Source organism: Eumetopias jubatus, unplaced genomic scaffold (genome assembly GCF_037043125.1).
Source record: "Eumetopias jubatus isolate StellerSeaLion01/CBP00866 unplaced genomic scaffold, mEumJub1_p1.0 scaffold_12, whole genome shotgun sequence".
Lineage (NCBI taxonomy): Eukaryota > Metazoa > Chordata > Mammalia > Carnivora > Otariidae > Eumetopias > Eumetopias jubatus.
The window spans coordinates 100,792,171-100,815,374 of NW_028274818.1; the positions used below are offsets into that span (position 1 = coordinate 100,792,171).

At 41.3% G+C, this 23,204-nt stretch overlaps 1 protein-coding gene across 6 annotated transcripts in view; it reads right to left on the minus strand.

The window, feature by feature from the left end:
- Positions 1-23,204, minus strand: part of GTF2I (general transcription factor IIi) — a 100,232-nt gene that overhangs the window by 18,251 nt on the left and 58,777 nt on the right. For all 6 annotated transcript variants that reach the window (XM_028109816.1, XM_028109813.1, XM_028109815.1 and 3 more), the window contains 8 exons: positions 19,414-19,524; positions 17,640-17,705; positions 14,545-14,728; positions 11,089-11,147; positions 10,030-10,101; positions 4,353-4,536; positions 3,150-3,208; positions 218-289 (listed from right to left, as the gene is read on the minus strand). In XM_028109816.1, coding sequence (XP_027965617.1) covers positions 218-289; positions 3,150-3,208; positions 4,353-4,536; positions 10,030-10,101; positions 11,089-11,147; positions 14,545-14,728; positions 17,640-17,705; positions 19,414-19,524 — 807 coding nt within the window. The remainder of the gene's footprint in view (positions 1-217; positions 290-3,149; positions 3,209-4,352; positions 4,537-10,029; positions 10,102-11,088; positions 11,148-14,544; positions 14,729-17,639; positions 17,706-19,413; positions 19,525-23,204) is intronic.

The window sequence follows — 23,204 nt, forward strand, 5'->3', positions numbered from 1 at the left end:
TCCTCCCTTCCTCTCCCATTTGGACATACCAGAAAATCGAATCTGAGAGAAACAAAGTAACTTGCTCAGGTTAGGTAGCAAATTTAGTAGCAGAAATAAACGAAAACCCAGTTTCTGGGACCTTCCTTCCGTAGGTCCTGAACTGCTATAATTTATTCAGAACTCTGCCTTTCATTTAGGTTTCTAAACTAAGACAGAATCACTGGGTTTTACTTACCAAATTTCAAATTAAAAATCTCTTCCACTTGCTTCCGTAGCTTGGTAATTCTGACATTCCAGTCTTCTTTGACTAGAAAGCAAAAATAAATGTAATTAACAACGTTCCTTCTTGGTGCTGTCACAAAACTAGGTTGGATGTCGTTCTTCCTGGTTATGTTCTTTTTTAGAAGATTCAGATCTATCTGACATACAACACTGTATTAGTTTCAGGTGTACAGTCCAGTGATGCTCTGAATTTGATTTTGTTCAGAAACAAAACCTCTGGGTCTTAAGGAAAAGAAGGATTCCCTGCACCTGTCAAACATCAGAACTTCAGGAAGACAGAATTCAAATTTCAGTTTACACTGTAAATAAAGAACGTGTTCTTAAGAATGCTCTAAACGAGTGGTTTTCGAGGGCTCTTCCTTGGAGGAGCACCACAGGATCCTGTCAGGGCAGGGAGGATCAGCCGTGCAAGGGCCCGGGCAGCCCACGCCTTCACAGAACAGCTCTGACTGTATCTGCTTTCTGTACAGGCATTCCTTGTCTTATCAAACCAATGTGTGGCTTGAAATCCACAGAAAGCGAAATTTCACTATTCGCAGACACACATGGGTGAGATACATGCTAAAGGGATTATGGAGATGTGACTTGACACTCCTCTCATCTATATTCTGGCTTATTTCCTTCCCCTTATTCACAAGACAGCAACCATCCCCTTGTAAATGAAGGAAAAATAAGCCATTGCAGAAGACACGTAGGATGTCACTTACTAACAGACACTCAGGGCTTGTTTGGTGGAGCTGTGGATGGAGAGAAGCAATGGAGGGTGATGGGAGGGGCTGGACAAAGAGAGGAGAGGAGAGAGTAAGCAAGAGAGAGAACGAGCGAGAAAGAGGGTAGGGTAGAGCACAGGGATCACATTCAGGGTGGAAGTCGCCTGTGTCTGTGGACAGAGGCAGCAGGAAATGCTGGGAAAGTTCTGGAAATAATGCTAAAGGTCAGTGGCCTGGGAAAACCTCGTAATACACTGTTTATGTTTACTGTAGAAGTACTTTAAAACTCTTACTTTAAAAGAAAACCTACCGTCTCAAGGGTTTCATATGGTGTGGCTCAACCGTTCAGCCAGAGGAAGAAGTCTGGTACAAACCAAAAATTATTACTAAAAAACATCGAGACTCTTCTTCTCCAAGGTCAAGAGCTTCTGTTCACTTGTCCAGTTTCTGCCTCACCCTACACCTCCTCTGCTGGCAAAGATCTCTGCACTACTCCTCCCAGGAAGCAAGTAACCCTCCCTGTTCTGCCCCTTCAAAGCTCAATCACCTGGTTAACTCTGGGAATTTCTCACATGTGATACATGTGTATCTGTTACAAAATTGAGGGCAAAGTGCCCCCACAGTGTGTTTAAGCATACAACTTTTATCAAATCTCATGTCACGCCAAGAATTAAGTAGACCTTTCTAATGGCGTGACTAACTTTTGTCACGCAGTCTGACTTGAATTGGCCGAGCAAAAAACAGATGCCTGGTTTACAGGCAGACCAGATGAACGTTTTTGCTGGAATGAAGAATGACAACTTTAATTCTTGCCAAGGTCTCCTAGGAATGGTGGAAGGCTAAGTACTGTTAATGATTCAGAGCACTGAGACTTTTCTTCTGATGACAGGCTTTTCAAGTATCTATGCTAGAGAACATCAGATCAAGTACAGCTGACAATGGGATCCCTCAACCTACGGTGCTGGGCACAGCCTTACCATTCTCACATTTGCAGTCACTATCAGAATTATTAACCAGCAATCACATTAATCACAACCTGGAATTTGCTGTCTCTCTTGAGAAATGAAGACTTGAACAGAGACTTTCATCATAGTCACACTAATCCAGGTTAACCCAGTTCTACCTTCAGGAATATTTCTCTTTCCATTACTGCCCTCAGCAAAGTCTACATCATCCCCAATCTTCTGTTCATCACTAATACTCTGTTTCTTTGCCTAAATCAAAAGCATGCTGAGGAGGTTGCCGTGTGGGTTCTGATGCTCACTGATCACACCGTCTCCCCAGCAGGATTCCTGGCACAGGAGAATTCGGTTTCCCTTGTATGGTATTTCTCAACCATTTCGCATGCCACTATCAACACAAACGATTTTACAATCTCTCCAGCATCCTGGCTGACCTTCATCGGCTGCCCGCAGGTACCCTCAGTGCTGAAGGATCAGTATTTAGTACAGACATCTTGTATACCATTTTGCCACAGTATTTGTAAGAACAACGAACCGAGTGAATTCAGAAATGCCCCCTAGTCCTTGGCAACAGAAGTCTTTAACGCTGTAGAAGATACGCAAGCTGTGGTCACTTTTTCTGCCACTATGCACAGTAAACAAAAAGATGGCAAAGAAATAAAGGCAGACGTAGAGTTCAGATAAAGAAAATAAAACCATTCATTCACACACAACCGAGACTGCAGCCTCCAGGCTCTATTGGGCTCTGAGGTCAGTGCAGCTGTTGGAACTGCAGTGTTTGTCATTAAAAGAACAGGGGCCGTGTGAAGAAAGATTAAGGTCTGAATCTGCATAGTCTGCCACATCAGCCACATGTGGCAACTGAACACTTGAAATGTGTTTCATTGACATGAGATATACTCTAAGTGTAAAATATGCAACAGTTTTACCTCATCATGTGTTTATTTTGATCACAGGTTGAAACACAGATTTGGCTACCAGAATATTAAAAATGACACATTTCTACCCAACACCACTGATCTAAGTTCAAAGCCTGAGCTTTCCCAAAACTACCTGGGTGTGTACTGAGACATGAAGGAGTGCCTGTCTTGAGCGTCCACAAACGAGTTTTGGGGGAAAGGGAGAAAAGATGAGCTCCATCATTTTAAAAGATTGTCAAACTCCTTAAAAACACTCATCTGAGCTTCTAGAAAGGAATTCACAACTATCTTACCTGGTGTATTCGTTCTGGGCTGAGTGACTTCAGTAGTACTGTGGGTCAGAAGTTCCGGTCTGTAAAAACACGGGTGAGGTGAGTAACAGAGCATGCAGGAACGCCTGGGGCCTTCCCCACACAGCTGTGAACTGTCATTGAGGGCCACTCTGGTTCATTTTGACCTCATTTCCAGTGGGGGGGGGGGGGATCAGTTGGAGGACTCGATTATTTTGAAAAGAGCAATTTTCACAGATTCCAGTTAGGACCTATATGTCCTCAAAGGCTTCTTTGAAGCTCAAGTGTGCAAAACAGTTGTTTCACCCGCAACAGTTCACCTGTTTCTAAAACCTCATATGAGCTCCACCACGGTACAGTCAGAAATACCTAGCTGTGTCCTCCTAAAGATCCCTCTCTCCCGTATACAATGAGACCCAGTGACCACACAAACACACAAGCCCCAGTGAATCAGCAAGAGCTACACATTCTACCCCTACTGCACCCTTCTGTATTAAAGCCAGGCCTTCTGCACTTTCTCCCTGCCCCCAAATCACCACTATCCTTCAAACTCAAGCCAAAAGAATCCTTTTAAAATGTAAATCCAAATTATTATCATTTTTTTTAAAGTAAGCTCTACGCCCAACATGGGGCTTGAAATCACAAACCTGAACTCAAGAGTTGCACGCCATACTGACTGAGCCAGCCAGGCATCCCTCCAAGTTCTTTTTCAAAGGAACTGGCTTTAAAACCTTTTAATTACTCCATTGATAATACAGGACCAAAGGCCTTCCTCCACATGCCCACATCTGCCTGGCTTCCCATACCCACAGGGCATCACTCCTTCCACACAGAATGGTGCAGTTATGTGACCCCTTCGTCTACTTTTACTATTTCCTGTATTTGAAGCCCCTTTCCACTACTCTATGCACAGCTGACCCATCCACCTGCCATCCTCACCTTCTCCCTCAAAGCACCCAGTAGCACCTTATTGCATTTACCTCTATAATAAGCCTCCCAAGACAGGGTTCCTGTTGGACCCAGTTCTGTCTATCTGATACCTAACACTAAATAAACATTCACTCAATAAATGAACCTAACTGTAATACAATTCAATTTTAAATATGGAAAGTCCAATGGAGTGGGGAACAAAAGACCCACTTGAATGAAATTAATCTCTATTAAGGAAAGCATTACATTTGTTTCTGGAAGATTTTATAATCTTACCTTTTAATAACAAATTTAATTCGATTGCCCACTTGTATGATCTTCTCCAGCCTCGGGATGCCATACCATGAGGGACTTCTAAAAGGAATGTTTTCAGGTAGTCCTTCCACATAGAGATCATTAGGATGTGCCTCAAATTTCTGGTAAGGTACAGCCTTGGCCTCCGTGCTCCCCAAGGCTTCAGCTTTACAAAGGAAAAGCAATTCAGGAGATTAAGCTTCTGATGAAATCAGTTTAGTACAATCCAAAGCAAGGTAGTGGTCAACTTTTTGAAAAGCAAAGTAAACTCTGTAAACACACACACTAACTATGGAAACAGGTTCAGTACAGCAAAAGAAAGTATGAATGGCCCATGATTAAGAGGTAACTTCTGGTGGAGGCAAGTTTCTGGATTCGAAGACCATCTTAATAGCTTGAAAATCCTGTAAGAGATTTTTCAGTATCTTTGGGAAGAAATAAAAGGATAAGAGAACTACCATAGCGAATAAAGAATGTAACTTAGATACTACTTTTTCAATCATCTGGAGGCCGACTTCTGCTGCGTGCGCTCTGAGTGTGATAATCCTATAGCCGGGTCCCGCACACAAAGTTACTGCAGGCTCTATTTTTTACTTATATCACAACCATGAGATGAATGTTCTTCACCCCTTAAAACTACATGAGTGTGGCATTTTAAAAGGAAATAACTTCTGCAAAGAATGCATGGAATGGGAAATAAAAACAGCAAGCAGAGACTGGTTTAGATTAAAAGAAGCATAACAACCAATGCTAATGCATGAGTGTTGTTTAGACTGAGATTCAAAGCAAACCTTTAAAGGTACTTTTCAGATGAACGAGGAAACTCACAGACTGGCCAAGAGTGGGTACAGAGGAATGGTTAATTGTGTCAGGCGTGACGACATGGTGCTCGGTAAGAAAATGAAAGCACTATTCACAAAGGAGCAGTGAACACAACATAAATGATGCCGTGCCTGTGATGTGCTTTATAATAGGCCTACCGAGGGAAAAAAGAGGAAAAGATGAACAGTGTGGAAAAATCTTAATGATCACTGATTCTGAAAAATGGGTACATGGGAATGCACTGCACTGCTTTTCTAGTTCTGAATAGGTGGAGAATTAGAATTTCAAAGTGTAAACATGAAATGTCTAATTTCTGCTCTGAAACCACACTCGAACAGAGGTCTAATAATATGCAAGGCCTTCCATCTAACTTCTTCCTAATTTCATTAGCACCAAATCTGAAGGGCCCAAGTATAGGATCTCTCTCTGTGTCTCTCTCTTTTAAAAGGTTTTATTTATTTATTTGTCAGAGAGAGACACAGAGAGAGAGAGAGGGAACACAAGCGGGGGAGTGGCAGGCAGAGGGAGAAGCAGGCTTCCCGCGGAGCAGGGAGCCCGACGCGGGGCTCAATCCCAGGACCCTGGATCATGACCTGAGCCGAAGGCAGACACGTAACTGACTGAGCCACCCAGGTGTCCCAGGATCTCTTTGCTGTAAGTAAAGAATGTATATTTGAAAACCACACACAGGGGGCGCCTGAGTGGCTCAGTCGTTAAGCGTCTGCCTTCGGCTCAGGTCATGATCCCAGGGTCCTGGGACTGAGCCCTGTGTTGGGCTCCCTGCTCAGCAGGAAGCCTGCTTCTCCCTCTCCCACTTCCCCTGCTTGTGTTCCCTCTCTCCCTATGTCTCTCTCTGTCAAATAAATAAAATCCTAAATAAAAAAGAAAGAAAGAAAGAAAGAAAACCACACACTGTATAATAAAGATCGTTACAGTTAAAAGAAACACTCCCTCAAGAAATGTGGTAGAGCCTTTCACACCACACCTGGGAGATACAATATGATATGTAATAGAATAGTAACTACTCCCGGGAAATATAGCAAAAAAGAATACAGTCATAATTCTAATGAAATTCCTATGAAATAAAAAGGAATCAACTGCTGGAGTAGAGACAGGAAGAGCAGAAGTTATGGGAAAGGGGGAAGGCCAACTGCATTAGCTGGTCACCAGTGAGGCTTCCTCTGGAGAAAACAACAATCTGCCTGGCTCCCTATTCCCCTCATGTCCCCAGACCACGTAACACCTCTTGTGTACTATGTACCTTTCCCCCCGTGTCTGGGGGAGTCCCACTGCCTTCTGCTCTGCTATGTTCTCAGCACCTGGCGCCCAGGTGTCCACGGATGCCCAAGGCCTCAAACTGACTATTCTGCCAAAGCAGTGGAACCTTCTAGACTTACAATGTTTGACACTTATAGAAAACGTAAGCTTTCCTCTTTCCCTTTCAGGAACCTTAGAGAAAAAAGCAATCCTCTTTACATTACCTACAGTCCTGGACTAACCTAAGGCCATGAGCAAAAACAAAGAACCAGACTTTTATTGTTTATAATGTAGCAACACGTAAGCTCTTACCTATTTTCTTAGCTCTGACACCAAGCCAGAATATTTCCCATTGGCTCCTTTTTGTGTGAGTGAGTACATGGGCTTGTCAACAGCCTCTTCTTTCCGCAAGGCCAAAGTCAGCTTGCTTGGCAAGCATCAGTGGTGGTAACAGGTTTGGCCGACTGTTTTCCCAAGCTCAACTTCCAGAACTACACGTGAGGGCAAAGTTTAAACCTGTTCATGCAGATACTCCTGGACTCTAACGACACTATGGTGGCCTTCTTCACCTGATTCATGTTACTAAATGCCTTGGAAATAAAATGATCTTTAAAGTGGGGAAGATGCTTTAGTTTATTGCTCACTAGCTGATTTCCAAACAGACGTACTAAGAGGAGAGAATTTGTCACTAAGGTCCTGAATTCACATTGGGTAGTCAAGGACAGGGATTAGGAGAAAAAACTTAAAATTCAGACTTCTCCCCAATGCTTTCAATTCCCAGGTCAAGAGTAGAGATAAACAACATCTAGTCAGTGACCTAAGTTCGCAGCTGCCACCTAAGATATCCCTAAGAGCTGGTTTTATTAGGTCTTTAACACCCACTGCTGTACACCCCTCCTGGAAACCGCAGGGCAAGTAAGAATCATCACCCAGGAGACTTGGCTTTTTGTGGTAAAACTCAAATGGTTTCTCTCGCAGAACAGTGAGAACCGCTGCAGTCCTTGGGAGTCTCTTGTGCCAGCCAGCCACGCTGCCCTCCACCGCGGCCTTCCCCGTGCAGGGCAGCTGGGGCGCTCTGGGACGTCCTCTGGTCTTCTTCTTGGTGACATAATTTAACGAAGTCCAATGTACACTACCTGACTGAAAGGCTCAGTGATTTCTGGAGGCTTTAGCACACAGGTCCGTGACACTGGTCTCTTCAGGAAGTATTTGGTCAGTACCTACTCCAGCACTAAGCACGGTTCTAGCAGTAGACAAGACACGCGAGATCTTGGCTGTCATTACCTACAGTGTTGTAGTGGGAGGCAGAAGACCACCATTAGTGGTTCGAGGAACAAAAATGGGCATGAGACCGGATGTGCTTAATGGTGTGTGGTAGATGGGTACCCCAGTGAAACCAGGCCAATGCGGCCACATTTAAATTAAGATGTAAATGAAAAGGAGAGGCACAAAAACATCTGAGGTCCCAGCAGGGCAACACTCCCCAGGAGGGCATGACCTTCGAAACTTAAAGGACAAGTAGACGGTCATTACAGCCAGAACGAGGTGAGCCAGTGGGACACTCCAGGAGGTGATATCAGAAGAAAGGCCGGGTGGCTATGACCAGGGATTGTGGGGTTAATTCCAAGAACAAAGGGAGGCCATGGAACAGAAGACAGAAAAGGGACCTGCCTCCATTTTATGTTTTTAATGAGATTAAAACCTAGCTGCTTTGCAGCACCGGCTCTGTGCTGTGAGAGACGGGAGCAAGAAGGACAGGGATTTGGGCTGAGCTCCAAGTGCGGCCAGCAGGAGGCCTTATGAGAATCGAGAAATCCAGGGTGACTCCCGGTGCTTTGGCTGGGACAATGGAGGAGAGGGTGGTGCCCCCCAGATGAGGGGGGAAAGGAACATGGTGCAGAGGGGGACAAAGTGAAGTCTGCAGACGTACCAAACAGGTGGGGGAAAAAAATAAAGTTCTGATGTCAAATGGGAGTCTGCAGGGCTCGAAACTTAAATGTAAATGCCCTCAGGAAATAGAGATTCCGCTATATTCACAATGGGAGATGGGAGGGACTGGCTGCCGAGAGAGCACAGCAGGGGAGGAGACAAAGGACTCAGGACCAAGCTGTCAGGCAGCACTTCAAGCTGGACAGGCTGAACTAAAGGGACCATCAAGAACAAAAACGACAACCAGGGACACGGGAAGAAACCAAAAGTCACCCAGGTTCGTAAGTGTCCACATAAATGGTTTAAAACAATGAAAACAAGAGAAAGAAGAAACACAGCCCTGCTGAAGGCAGGACAAAGCAGGGGAGAGTGGCCCAGGGTAACAAAAGATGCTGCGGTGACAAACCAAACCCAAGTACGGTCAAGTGTTCAGGGATGGGAGCCGGCAAGGCCAGGGAGGAAGAGAACAGTGTGAGGCCCACCGCGTTTTTGGATAACCAGCCCTCAGGGACAGACTGTGACCCAGGCCTGCTCCTACAGAGAGGCACACCAAGTGCTGCGGAAGGGGCCAAAGACAAAGGACTCCTGGACTGCGAGGGGCCCGACGCTGTACCAGCGACACTGGGCCAGAGTTACTCAGGAAGAGAACTCGCGCTTCCACTGCAGAGCTCCCCGCCCCACCCCACCCCCGTATGGGTCTAAAACTCTTCAGGATTAACATATGTATATTCACCAATGAAAGAAAACTGGAGGTGACACACCGGTCAGAAGGGCTGAAATGAACAAGTCAGGAAACAAGAAATGTTGGCGAGGATGCGGAGAAAGGGGAACCCTCCTACACTGTAGGTGGGAATGCAAGCTGGTGCAACCACTCTGGAAAACAGTATGGAGGTTCCTCAAACAGTTGAAAATAGAGCTACCATACAATCCAGCAATTGCACTACTGGGTATTTACCACAAAGATACAAATGTAGGGATCTGAAGGGGTATGTGCACCCCAATGTTCATAGCAGCAATGTCCACAAGAGCCAAACTGTGGAAAGAGCCAAGACGTCCATCAACAGATGAATAGATAAAGATGTGGTGTACACACACACACACACACACACACACACACACACACACACACACACAATGGAATATTACTCAGCCATCAAAAAATTTGAAATCTTGCCATTTGAAACTGACGTGGATGGAACTAGAGGATATTGTGCTGAGTGAAATAAATCAATCTGAGAAAGACAACTGTATGATCTCACTCATGTGTGGAATTTAAGAAACAAAATAGGATCATAGGGGACAGGGGGGAAAAATTAAGTAAGACAAAATCAGAGAGGAAACAAACCATAAAAGACTCTTAATCATAGGAAACAAACAAGAGGGTTGCTGGAGTGGAGGGTGTGTGGAGTGGAAGGGATGGGGGGATGGGGTAACTGTGATGGGCATTAAGGAGGCACATGATGTATTGAGCACTGGGTGTTATATGCAACTATGAATCACTGAACTCTTCTTAATTATATGTTAATTAATTGATTCTTTTTTAAAAGGGGGAAAAATGAGGTGAATCATTTCAGTGTATTTACTTTCTTAAAGCAAAATTTGGGAAACTTATTCTGTAATATACTTTAGTCGTGGGGGAAATCACACTTACCAAATTTTTTGCAGAAAAGCTGATCTACCATTTTTCGCAATTTAGTGATTCTGGCATACCACTCTTCCTTCACTGTTAAGAATAATAAACATACAAATGTCCTCAAACTGGTGGCATTACTAAACTATGTCAATTAAGTAATGAATTTTTTTAAAGTTTATTTATTTAAGTAATCTCTACACCCAACATGGGGCTTGAACACACGACCCTGAGAGGTCAAGAGTCACACCCTCCACCGCCTGAGCCAGCCAGGCGCTCCTGTTCTAAGATTATTTCTAAGATTTCAGAATGTGTTTCTTAAAAACATTGCTGACACCAAATAAAAAGAACAAATGAAACAATGACAAAGTGGAAATTAATAACTGAGTAATTTCACAGGTACTCTCAAGTGTCATGATCATAGCTCGGAAAGAGCAGAGTTCAGTTCACTGAATAGTAGCCTGCAGGTGAGCTCCACGACAGTAAATTTAGGGATAGGATAATGCTGGCGAGCCTTCATCACACCGACTCAGAGTGATAGGATTTCCATTTTCTAATCCCACCCCGCAGCCCTCTAGAGCCAAACCAGGTGAAGTAAGAGAACAAGTCACAACTGTATTTCCCTGAAACACGTCTCACAAACAAGTGATGATACCCACGGCTCTGTGCTCTAAGAAGTAAGCCCTTTTATGTCCTGTGGATAATGATGAGGGATGATTCAGTTGACTAATGCAGATGTGGGTTAACACACTGATTCACCGTGCCAGATAACAGACTTTGTGTCTCAGAAGTAGAACGAGCTTGGTTCTCTCATTCCACCCAGCAGTGTGATGTCTGCACTTATTTATAATGGATTATTAGGAAGAACATGAGTTTATTCTTCTAGAGAGCAGAGAATATTATTTCAACATTGTGTATTTCTTGTATATATTCTGATTTGACACATTTTTTTAAAGTAACCTCTATGGCCACGAGGGACTCGAACTAACGACCCTGAGATCAAGAGTTCCATGCTCTACCAACTGAGCCAGCCAAGGACCCCACTATGACACACAGTTTGAAATAAGACTGGAGACGTACCTCCTGAAGCTGGTTTATCAAGCTGTAAGTCTTCACGTGTTGAATTCAGAAGTTCATGTCTGCAAGGTGAGAAAAAGTATTAAGTATTTACCAGGTAACAGCAAAAGTAGCAACTACTAGTACTTATTAGATACTCTGTTGTGAAGACTAGTTTTAAAAAGAAGAGACAATCTGAACTCTTAAGCACAATTAAATCCTCATTTCTGGAGATTTCCAGGGAATAATAAAACCAAATGGTAATTGCAAATTGTTTCATAAGGTGCATCTTGGAACATGTGTCCTTCACGGTAAGAGTTCACTTTGCAACCCAAAGATACCTCATAAAAGTGTAACACCAAAAGAAGAGAGCCACAAAACTTTTTAATGAGATCCTTTAATTTTACATTATACTCAAGACTACCTCACTTCACATCTATAAACTGGTTATAAAAATCCTAAATATATTTCAATACTAACACATCTGTAAGACAGATTACATGTTTATTTTGTAATACAAAACTGCCCAGAAAATATAATTTCTAGATAACAGAATTTTCACAATCTAACTTATACAGCTCATCATTCCTTTTTGATGTAATTACCTAAAGTCAGGGGTTGCTGATAGGGGTGGGGATTGGGTCAGAGACAAGAATGACCCATTTCAGAAATGTTGGAAACTAGCATAGGATTGAATCAATGGTTATATATAATATTCAAATAATATTAGTGAGTGAGAAATAAAACATTGGCTAAACTCTACAGAATTACCCTTCTAAAACAAAATACATAACAAAATACATACATCAAAACAAACCACCTTAACCATTAGAGAAAGGCTTTAGAAGTCCCCCCTCAAGGGGCGCCTTAGGTGGCTTAGTTAAGTGTCTGCCTTCAGTTCAGGTCATGATCCTAGGTCATGATCAGGAGGGAGCCTGCTTCTCCCTCTCCCTCGGCCGTTCTCCCCTGCTTTGTGCTCCCTCGCTCTCTCTCTCAAATAAATAAATAATGTAAAAAAAGTCCCTCTCGATGCAGAAGAGGGCTTGCTGTTAACTATAACTAAGTATATTGAAAGGACTTGAAACAGGATGTGCATGGCACAAAGTATCCCATGGTGTACTTGCATTAACATTTAAGCATCCAAACACAGTTTTATACATTTGAAGGTTAGCAAATACTAGCAAAACTATATATAATAAACTCAGTATAAATATAATTCTATATATTAAAATTCTACATAAATATAACAAATCTATAAAATTCTATACTTATTTTGCTATTTAAAAATGAATTAAAAACCTCTAATATTAAAAGCACAATTTAATAAAATGACAGTGCAAAAAAGTTTTCTTAAAACAAACTTATTAATGTATCATTAATATATCAAGCAGTGTATGCTTACTGATGGTTCTTGGCTAGTGTCAGGGTTTTAGAACAAGCCCATGGGTTGACAATTCAATTTCATGAGTCCACTAGATCGCAAAACTAAAAATTTACCTGCAACAAGTTCCTCTCTGTGGAGGACAGCTCACTTATTATCTTGAGGTACCTCTTAGGTCTTTTTCATGCTTAATTAAATCTTAAAAGCTGTCATCCCCTTACTGAATACCAATACAGATGCAAGCATGCTTGGTTGTAATCCTTGATCAAAGTAGTTAAATTCCCATTTTTTCAGCAGTACCAGAGTGTTCCCAAAGTAATGAAGTTGAATACTTCCGCAATGATAAATACTATTATTCCACTACGGGTTTTAAGGTTTATTTTATTTGAGAGTGAGCAAGGGGGTGCAGGGGCAGGGGGCAGAGGGAGGCAGAGAAAGAGAATCTTAAGCAGACTCTATGCAGAACCCGAGGGGTGGCTTGATCTCAGGACCCTGAGATCACGATCTGAGCCGAAACCAAGAGTCAGAAACTTAACCGACTCTGCCACCCAGGAGTCCCTATTCCACTACTTTTATTTACTGTACTGTTTTTAGTTCAAGAGATGTCAGAAAAAAAGTTTAAAAATCAGTTACAATATGAACACAGTTCAAAAAGACTCATTCCCAATAGAAGGACTTAAAATGAAAGCCATGTCTTCAGACTTAGCAGAAAATTGGAGAAAGACAATGACAGCTATACGTCCATCACATATGGGCAAATATTCATGTTCCAGAAGCCAAGTCCGGGCATGACCAAGAAAATCCTGTCCACAGTGACACATTAAGGAGAAAGGGGTAGAGTAGCAATGTATCAGTATAATATTTTAGAAAAGCAATACAGTACCAATCAATATCAATAAATAGTGTCTTGTTTTTAAGAGTTATTTATTTATCTAAAGCCATGTCTTTCAGCAGAAGCAAACCCATCGCCACTCCCCGCGGCCTGAGTACCGCTTGGTCTAAACCCATATGGTTCATCTCTCTTGTGCCTGTACCTGGTTGAGGAATAAGCACTTGACAGAATTCTAACCGGAGAAAAGTAAGGCCCCTTCCAAGAGAAACAAAGGTAGCTGCTGTCTCTCCTCTACACCCTGCCGGGCTGTGAAGCCTGGAATTACTGCATCCAGCACACTACTGGTCTAAGGAAACAGCACAAGAAGGAAGAATCTGGAGGAGAATAAAAGCTGAGCTCCATGTACCAGTTTTAATCATCCTACCTCTGACCTTCTTGTAAGGTAAGCATTTTACTGTATGAAGTTGACTGACAAGGATTTTCTTTTCCCTTACTGCTGCAGATCCTAACTGCTACCCCACCCTTTCCATGTTAGGAAGTCTCTATTTGGGGTGCCTGGGTGGCTCAGGCGGTTAACGGTCCAACTCTTGGTTTCAGCTCAGGTCATGATCTCAGGGTTGTGAGACTGAGCCCCATGTCCGGCTCCACGCTCAGTGCAGAGTCTGAGAGTCTCTCTCTCTCTCTCTCTCTCTCTCTCTCAATCTCTCTAAAATAAATAACTCTTCAAACAAGACACTGTTTGTTGATATTGAATGGTACTGTATTGCACTGACACATTGATACTCTACTCCTTTCTTTAGCAGACTTAGAAGAAAATTGGAGAAAGACAATGACAGGGCGCCTGGGTGGTTCAGTCGTTAAGCGTCTGCCTTCGGCTCAGGTCATGATCCCAGGGTCCTGGGATCGAGCCCCGCACTGGGCACCCTGCTCCGTGGGGAGCCTGCTTTTCCCTCTCCCACTCCCCCTGCTTGTGTTCCCTCTCTTGCTGTCTCTCTCTCTGTCAAATAAATAAACGAAATCATTAAAAAAAAAAAAAAAAAAAGACAATGGCAGTTATACGTCAATCACATATGGGCAAATATTCGTGTTCCAGAAGCCAAGTCTGGGCATGACCAAGAAAATCCTGTCCACAGCGACACATTAAAATGCGGTAAATAAAATTATAACCCAAATTTAATTAAAATACAGCCTTAGAGGTTAATGAACATTTGACAACAGTATAAAAAGATGCACTGAACGAGAACAAAGAGTCCAAAGAGCGTCTTACTTCTTAATCACAAAACGAATCCTTTCCTTTGCCAGTAATATCCTCTCAAGGCGAGGAATTCCGTAAGTAGATGGCCTTCTAAAAGGAATTCCTTCCGGAAGTCCTTCTACATAAAGATCTTCAACGTGTGACTGGAAAAGAGGGTATGGGATCGTCACAGGGCCTTTGGCTTTTATAGCTTGAGCTTTAAGGATAAAAAGAGAGAGGAAAAATCATTAATTGGCAGGGATTAACCACACAGTTTGTACGACAGAGTAACTGAATACGCACTGCTCTGTTAACTTTTATAACTTTATCTTTGCTTCTGTTTACTTTAACTGAAGCACAAGAAAAGTAACACAAAGGAACTAAAAGGAAAAGAACAACAATGATGCCAAAACTCTAACCAAATCTGCAATCAAATAATGTATTATTTTGGGGGAACGTAGATGCAGCTAGACATTCTACTGAAATCTAAAGAACATACGATCCAGAAAAACATACTGGTTCACATCAGTTAATACGTACAGTATTTACAGGAAGTAGTATTTTTCAACGATAAACATTAGTGTAAAAAGGATTTTTTAATAAAGTAACAGAAGCAGAAAATTTTTCTGAACTGTACAGATTCTGCTACAATTTACTTGCAAAGGTAAAATAATGCAGCAGCTGCAAAAGGTCAAAAGCATGGGGGAGTCTCGAGATTCAAATATAATGAGAAGACCTTAGTGATTTTATCAAACAAACTACAAAGGGTCAGAGTCTCTAAACAACAGGGTACCATCTTAACATCACTGGGTATTACATGTAATGTTTTCAGGTGGGATAACAGAACTGAGATTAAGACGTGGGGCTCGAACCCACGACCCCGAGAGCAAGAGTCGCCTGCTCTACTGACTGAGCCACCAGGTGCCTCTCAACTCCCCATTTTGAAATGTAGACTTCTTAGAGCTGAAATGACAGGATGTCTGGGACACTACAGTCTTAAAATATGCTTGCATCAAAGAGATGCGACAGGAGAGAGAGGGCAAGAAGGAAAATACTGTAATGTTAAAGGTCGTTGAATGTGGGTGATGGATACTTAGAGGGTCTCTGTATCATTTACTTTTGTTTGGAAATTTTCATAATAAAATGGTTTTAAAAGGCATCGGTTAAGCTCACAATAGAGGCACATTTATAGACACTATCAAAATTCCACCGTTAAACCTTCTGATGCTGAGTCAATCGACGACAAATGTTCTAGACTGCAGAGCAGACACCTATGGCTTTTCTTCCAAAAACTTCTACTTCACGAGCACAGCACTGCTACGGAAGCAGCTTTCTAGTGTGTGCGGCAAGGACAGCAGATGAGCTACTGACCTGGCCAGAAAGACCCTGCAAGCCCCACAAGGGAAGGACCCCCGTGGTTTCCCCTTACTCCCAACTCCTCCCATAGGAATCCCCCTTCATCAGAACAGCCGCCCTTTTTTACTAGTATTTTATGTATTTTACTAGTATTTTATGTTTAAGTCTGTTGGCTAAACATTAATACGTGTACTGAAGTTTCAAGTGGACCACAGTACACATTTAACAGTAGGGACATTTAACATACGTTGTTGACATACTGCATCTGAAAATCCTATTCACGTAACAAAGAAAACATCCTTCCCTAAGGCTATCACCATTGTTTCCACTTGTAAAATGTGAATATTGTTCTTATAATCTCACAATAGTAGGAAAACATTATTTTCTTTATTTTTTTTTTAAAGATTTTATTTATTTATTTGACAGAGAGATACACAGCGAGAGAGGGAACACAAGCAGGGGGAGTGGGAGAGGGAGAAGCAGGCTTCCTGCCGCGCAGGGAGCCCGATGCGGGGCTCGATCCCAGGACCCTGGGATCACGACCTGAGCCGAAGGCAGATGCTTAACGACTGAGCCACCCAGGCGCCCCAACATTATTTTCTTATATGCAAAATAATGAAATAAATCACCATCACAACAAAAGCAAAAACATAATTTTTGTTTCCCTTTATGAGAAGCACTGAGATTTTCTAACAGTAAATTATTTTTACTCGAATCTGTACTACAGTAAGTACACAGTAACGAAAGTACATACAAAAAGCACTTACTGTGTACTTACGCACCAGCTATTACAGACACTATGCTGTCTATCTTACCAAATCTTCCTAACACATCCTCAGAGAGGATGAAGAGAAAGGGCTGAGCATTCTGTCCCCAGGGCCTGTAACCTTACCGGCAGGGAACAGTGCTGAATATAGAACAAGTTCTGAGAGTTTCTGCTTTGAAGTGGACCAATTAAGATCACAGGGAAAACGCTATGGCTACTGGAAAGGGAGGACTACTAGCAGAGCCCTAAGGAGAAATTACTGAACTCGTTCCTGAATTTACTCTCATTCCGAATCTTCATGGACGGGTCAGCTGTCATCCATGAAAAATGGTACAGGAGCTATCATTTCAAGTTTAGTAAACTAAATAATGCCAGTGTAGTCTATCATTTAAGAACTTCACCCAGAGAAACTCAGTGATGTGGGAGAGCACTCCAAAAAGAGGATTTTCAAGTGAAAATTCAGTATAATCAGCCCATTTTCTAGACTGTTAGTCCACTGCAAAGTTAAGAATCCTCCAAATAAAAACACAGTTCAATGAAAGTTGCTATTTTTAGATGATACATATTTTAGGTAATATATACCAACCGGGGGTAACATGGTGCTTGTTTTTTTGATCACTACCTAAAGGCAGATGTAGGACAGAATAATAAAAGAAAAGGAGAAGACAATTTGAGACCTAACTTAACCAATTATATATCAATTGTCAAGAAAATAAGGACACAAGATGAATACTGGACTTAACACAGATGAAGAAAGACTATTATGAAGAAGTTCATCTTCAAATCGATCTCCAAGATCCTGGACTCTGCAACAAATATGTAAATAAACTCCCAAAGGAGCATGTTGAAGGGTTAAAAGAAATGCTAATTGGTAATCACAGAAAGAAAACTTTCCCAAAGCTTCATAGTAGTGAGAAGTGAACTTTCTTACACTGGATGAAAAGTAACCCAATTGTTAAAAGGCTTATCAACAAACGATTACAAGAATTTCTGAGTTTAGACTTACCGTATTTTCTTTCAAACAACTCTTCCACTTGTTTCCGTAGATCAGTAATTCGAGCATTCCATTTCTCTGAAAAATTGAGAGTTTTAAGTTACATCTAAACAATAAATCCCTGTCTGGGGGCACTATTATATTACAATAACCCAACAGCTAAAGACTTATTTTCTACATAATACATCCTAATTTTTTTTCTATTAAGTAATCTCTATGCCCTTGCACTCACGACCCCAACCAAGATCAAAAGTCACCATCCTAGTTTTAATAATCCAACTCCATGTATATAATTTTACTGCTTTCTTAAGAACTTTTCCTTTTGTGCTTCTTAGAATTGGTCCAATGAGAAATTATAAAAGATGTTTTTAAAGTTTATTTTTGAGGGGCACCTGGTGGCTCAGTCAAAAGAATGTCCAACTCTTGATGTTGGGGTTGTGAGTTCAAGCCCCACATGGGGTATAGAGATGATTTAAATAAAGTTTATTTTCAAAACACCGAGTACCTCTTTTTAGCCTGATAATTTCTAAAAAGGTCAGACCAGTCCAATTAAACAGTATAAAATGGAGGCAAAAAAGAGGAGGTGTCCAAGGTCATTCAGGAAACCTTCTAAAACACGCCTAAGTTGTGTAGAAATAAGTACAATATAGTTGCACCCTAAAATAGAGTGCTAAGGAATATAAATACATGTAAACTTACTACTATCTATAAAATCAATTTATATCCAACATTTAATGACTATGACAAATTAAAATACTAAAAAGCTATTTAAAAAATGTAGAAGTTCAGGGCAAAAAATGTAGAAGTTCAGGGCACCTGGGTGGCTCAGTTGGTTAAGCGACTGCCTTCGGCTCAGGTCATGATCCTGGAGTCCCGGGATCGAGTCCCACATCGGGCTCCCTGCTCAGCAGGGAGTCTGCTTCTCCCTCTGACCCTCGTCCCTCTCGTGCTCTCTATCTCTCATTCTCTCTCTCTCTCAAATAAATAAATAAAATCTTAAAAAAAAAGCGCTAGTACTTTTAAAAAAATGTAGAAGTTCAAAATATGGATCGCAAATATAATTCGCTCCACTGATATTTTCTTTAGTCCCTTCAAAAAGATACACCATCCCCTGGGGCTTGGTTAGATTAGCTGCTGGCAGTTACACAGAACACAAAAAATCAAAGAGGAAAACAGATCTTAAATAAGGAAGGTTTTATTTTTTTATAAAGATTTTATTTATTTATTAGAGAGAGAGAGAGCTACAGCGAGAGAGGGAACACAAGCAGGGGCAGTGGGGGAGGGAGAAACAGGCTTCCCAAGGAGCAGGAAGCACGATGCAGGGGCTCAATCCCAGGAACCTGGGATTATGACCTGAGGTGAAGGCAGACGCTTAACAACTGAGCCACCCAGGCGCTCCAAATAAGGAAGGTTTTAAAGCTAAGAAAAACGTCTTAATTACTGAGTCATCAAAACACTGATTCAAAGTCTATTAACTGTACTTAACACCAGAAGACACAATGTCTTGTGCTTTGGTCAACTCACACTAAGCTTCAACAGTGTCTGTAAGCTTGCTTCAAACTGCCTTGGTTTTCCTCTTGTTAGAATCTAAGGCACTAATGTATTTTAAAGCATCTCCCTCCCTTGCCCCCAACACACACACACACACACACACACACACACACACACACACACACACACACACACACACACACACACGAATGGCTCTAAGTTTTGGAGAAAGAGAAAATGTTTAAAAAGAAAGAAAGAAAGAAAGAAAGGGGCCTGTATCTGAGGTAGAACCTACCGAAGTTGAACTCCCTCACTTTCCGCTTCCCAGCATTGGCAGGCTCCGTGACCGGTGGCTGGGGGGGCTCGCTGCTCTTTGGTCTCTTGGTAGGTGGAGAATAATCATCATCTTGAAAAAGAAAATTGTCATCACTGGAGGAAAAGTCTGAGTGACTTCTGGCTGCCGTCTGCTCAATTTTCAACATTCAAAAGACGGGGACCTGTACATCCGTTTGCAGCTGCCCCATCAGTACTTCTCTAAGGTCATTTTAGGCCTACCCTTCCCAGTTACACCTGCAGTTTTCCTACTCTCGAGGGGAGGCGCTCAGGTGAATAGTCCTCATTTTCCTTTGCCTTACTTCATCTTCTTTAGTCTGTTTAATTTGAATTACATCCTCCTCAATTTCCCTGCTCCCCTAAATCCTCTCAGCTCGTAAGATTACAGTTTAAGTCTTTCAGGCAAAAGGTTGTAAGAGACAGATACCTACAATTATACAAATATACAAGAAAAGGGGGAGGAAATATAGTTTGAAGAGAAAAATATTTCAGCTTATACAAAATCCAAGCATGCATAAACAAGGGAGGGTAGGTAACTTATGTCAAACACTTTTAACAAACACAAAACTTACAGAATTAATGAAATTCACGTTATTTGTGAAACAGATAATGCTGACTGAGTCAACACAAAACCCAGTAGAAATGAACAAGCAGATACTGAAGTACAGAATGTAGACCACTTCAGATGTTCGTAGTGCGAGTTCGTGCTACAGTCTTCATGGATATGTCCTGCACCTCAACCCTGCTAGGAAACTTCAGCTAATGCTAGAATTAAGGACATCTGGATAAAATAAGAAAAGCTATCAATGTCATCTTTTTTCTAGAACCCTGAAAATGTCACATGGCACAATACTAAGCTTTCTGCTCAAACATTATCCATAAATTACTAAAATATCACTTTAAGAAATCTCTACTTGAAACTCAGTATGGGATAGAAAAGAAATAATCACTGTGTTAAAGACAATCACAAAAAGCTGCCATTCAAGTACTACAGATCACTCTTTTTATTTTCACTCTCCTCTCACAGCTCAAGGAATCCGCTCCATGAATGTTGTGTGACTTCACCTTGTCACATGCTCAACAGTGCAGCTGAGCTCAGACTCTTGAGTGTAACTCTTAGCACCAAACTAGCATGGTACTCTCCAAGAGATAACAAGAAATCCAAATTAAGCCAAATACACGACATTGCCTGGGACAACCATGCATAACTTCTATGCACTTTGCATGTTAATCAAGGGAAAATCTGACTGAAGCCTAAAACACCTGTCTGCCATTCCTCTCAGGGGGTCAGAGAACACGACCAGACACTGTTGCCTGGCTCAATGACTTCGGGTTCTTCCTCTAATGCCATTTGCTGATTATTGTAACCAGTAAGAGGAAAAAGTCACCAATGTCACCAATACCAGATTAAGTCATATCAGGACCCATTTATGAGCTGGGAGAGACAAAAATGCCACGTTTAGGGGATACTGGGAAATGTTATCATATGAGCAACTTACAACACTCTTTCACGTGTTGACTGCCATTGTAGAAACCCTTCCTCAAACCCAGAAAAAAAGAAATCTATTGTAGGAGATTTAAAAATTATGAACGACTTGTAAAAATTCGACCGTGTCATGTGGGCTTATTAAATTACTACAAGGATTAGTGATCAAATAGCTATAAAACTGGTCAAAACACTATAAAAGATTATCAAGTAATTGAATTCAACCTATAAAGATACATTTGGGAAAACACATGAGGTATCGTTAATACATTTACCCTTCCATTCTGAAAATGTACTGGGAAAAAACATCTTTTGCCACTTCCAGATTTTTAGAAGCCTACGATTATTTTTATGCTAGTTTGCATAAAGTAAAATGAAAGACACTCGTTTCACCTAGGAATAGCGTCAAACTGTTTTTGCTTTATTTTATAATCTCTACTCCCAACGTGGGGCTCAAACTCATGACCCTAGATCCAAAGTGGCGAGATCAGATCAAGAATGGCATGCTCTACCGGCTGAGCCAGCCAGGAGCCCCGTGTCAAAGCATTTTAAATGCTTAAAGTTAACCTTTCTTTATAAACATTAAGCAATGACATTAAAAACAAAAGTACTTTCCCTGTAGATCATTATTTAAACTGATTGTTAACTGAAGTACATAAAACAAAAACTAAAAGAGTATAAAATTAAGAAGCCAAGAGAGCTGGAGGGTGGTAATGAAGAATCCCAGCAATCTATTATATTAATCTCAACTATGAACTCTGAAACTGAGGCCCAGGGGAAAGGGCAAGGGAGCTTTTCTTCAAGTGTCAAGACTGCTTCAATCAGTCCAACTTTATTTTGCAACATAGAGAATTTAATAGGATAAACATATTTTATAAAAGTAACCTCATTAACTATAAACAAAAAAGAACAAAGACAAACCTAGGTGAGTATGTGCAAACAAGACAAGCGATTGATCAGATTGTAATATATTAAAAAGTGGTCTCCTATTTCTCTCCAGGGACAAATAAGTTTAATCTATAAATATGAACAAATACAAAGAGATGTATTAATTATCTGTGATAACAAAATCACACCACACATTCTAGTAGAAGACTAATCCACTTCATATATTTACTAATCGATCTTTGGGTGTTTTAAATCCTGTGAAACGTGGAATGAAATCACAAGAACAGCTATGAACTTCCACAGTCTTTTCCACTCTTTGCTGCAAAAAACTGTCATTTCTTTTGCGAAAGTACGAGAAAATGTTATTCTTGACATCAAAATCCTTGCCACAAAGGATCAAAATTACATCTCTGTAGCAAAACCATCACATAAAGCTCTAAGCGTTTGCCTCTTGTGACCCTCAGGTCTGGCAGCCCGAACACTGTCATTCTAATTATCATGGCATTTCCACATTAGAAGCAACCACTTTCGTGTTAGAGACACATATTTCAGGAAGCTTCAAATTCAAGCCCAAACTAAAAATGTTTACATCATCAATGCTAAAAGCTTTTAAGATAAATTTCAAAATATTTTAACATGCACAAGTTGTTATGCGGTAATAACTAAGAACTATGCTATCAGTACTAATACAAGCACCCACCACACTTTGAAAACAGGCAGCTACCGTCCCTAACTCAAAGAAAAGCCCGTTCTCTTTTTTGCAACGTATTTACAAATATACCTACAGGACAGCACAGACTTCAGAGCTAAAATTTATTACGGCAACCTGAATGCTGAGTGCCTTAACAGAATATGAAACAAATTTTCTGGTACTTTTATTTGCAACACAATCCAATAGTAATGTTTTCATCATACAATCTGACACCTATCTTTTAAAAGTCAAAATAAACTAGACACTACAATCCCTTTTGAAATTATGCAGAGCCATGAATTACCCTACACATTTCAAATTAACGGATGGCAGTTTTCATCCATGGATCCAGGTCCCAACTCCTCTAAAACTCTAATTTCTACATAAACAGTTGGAAGTTCATTACGTGACTCTTCAGCAGCTATAAAATTCAAAACACAAAAAATTCAAATACTAACCTACTCAATCATCCAGATTCTATGAACATGCCAGTAACATAAGCACAATGATTAAACAATGATGAACAGCAAAGCCTATTTATTGACTATTTTCAGAACTCACTCTGAATTCACCCACTTTTATCTCCACTGCGTTGGTCCTATTCTAAAACACCTAGCCTTGGGCCCTGGGTAGCCACACGCATGTTGCGCTGGTGTTCTTGCTCCACCCTGCCTGCTCTCGCTCTTTC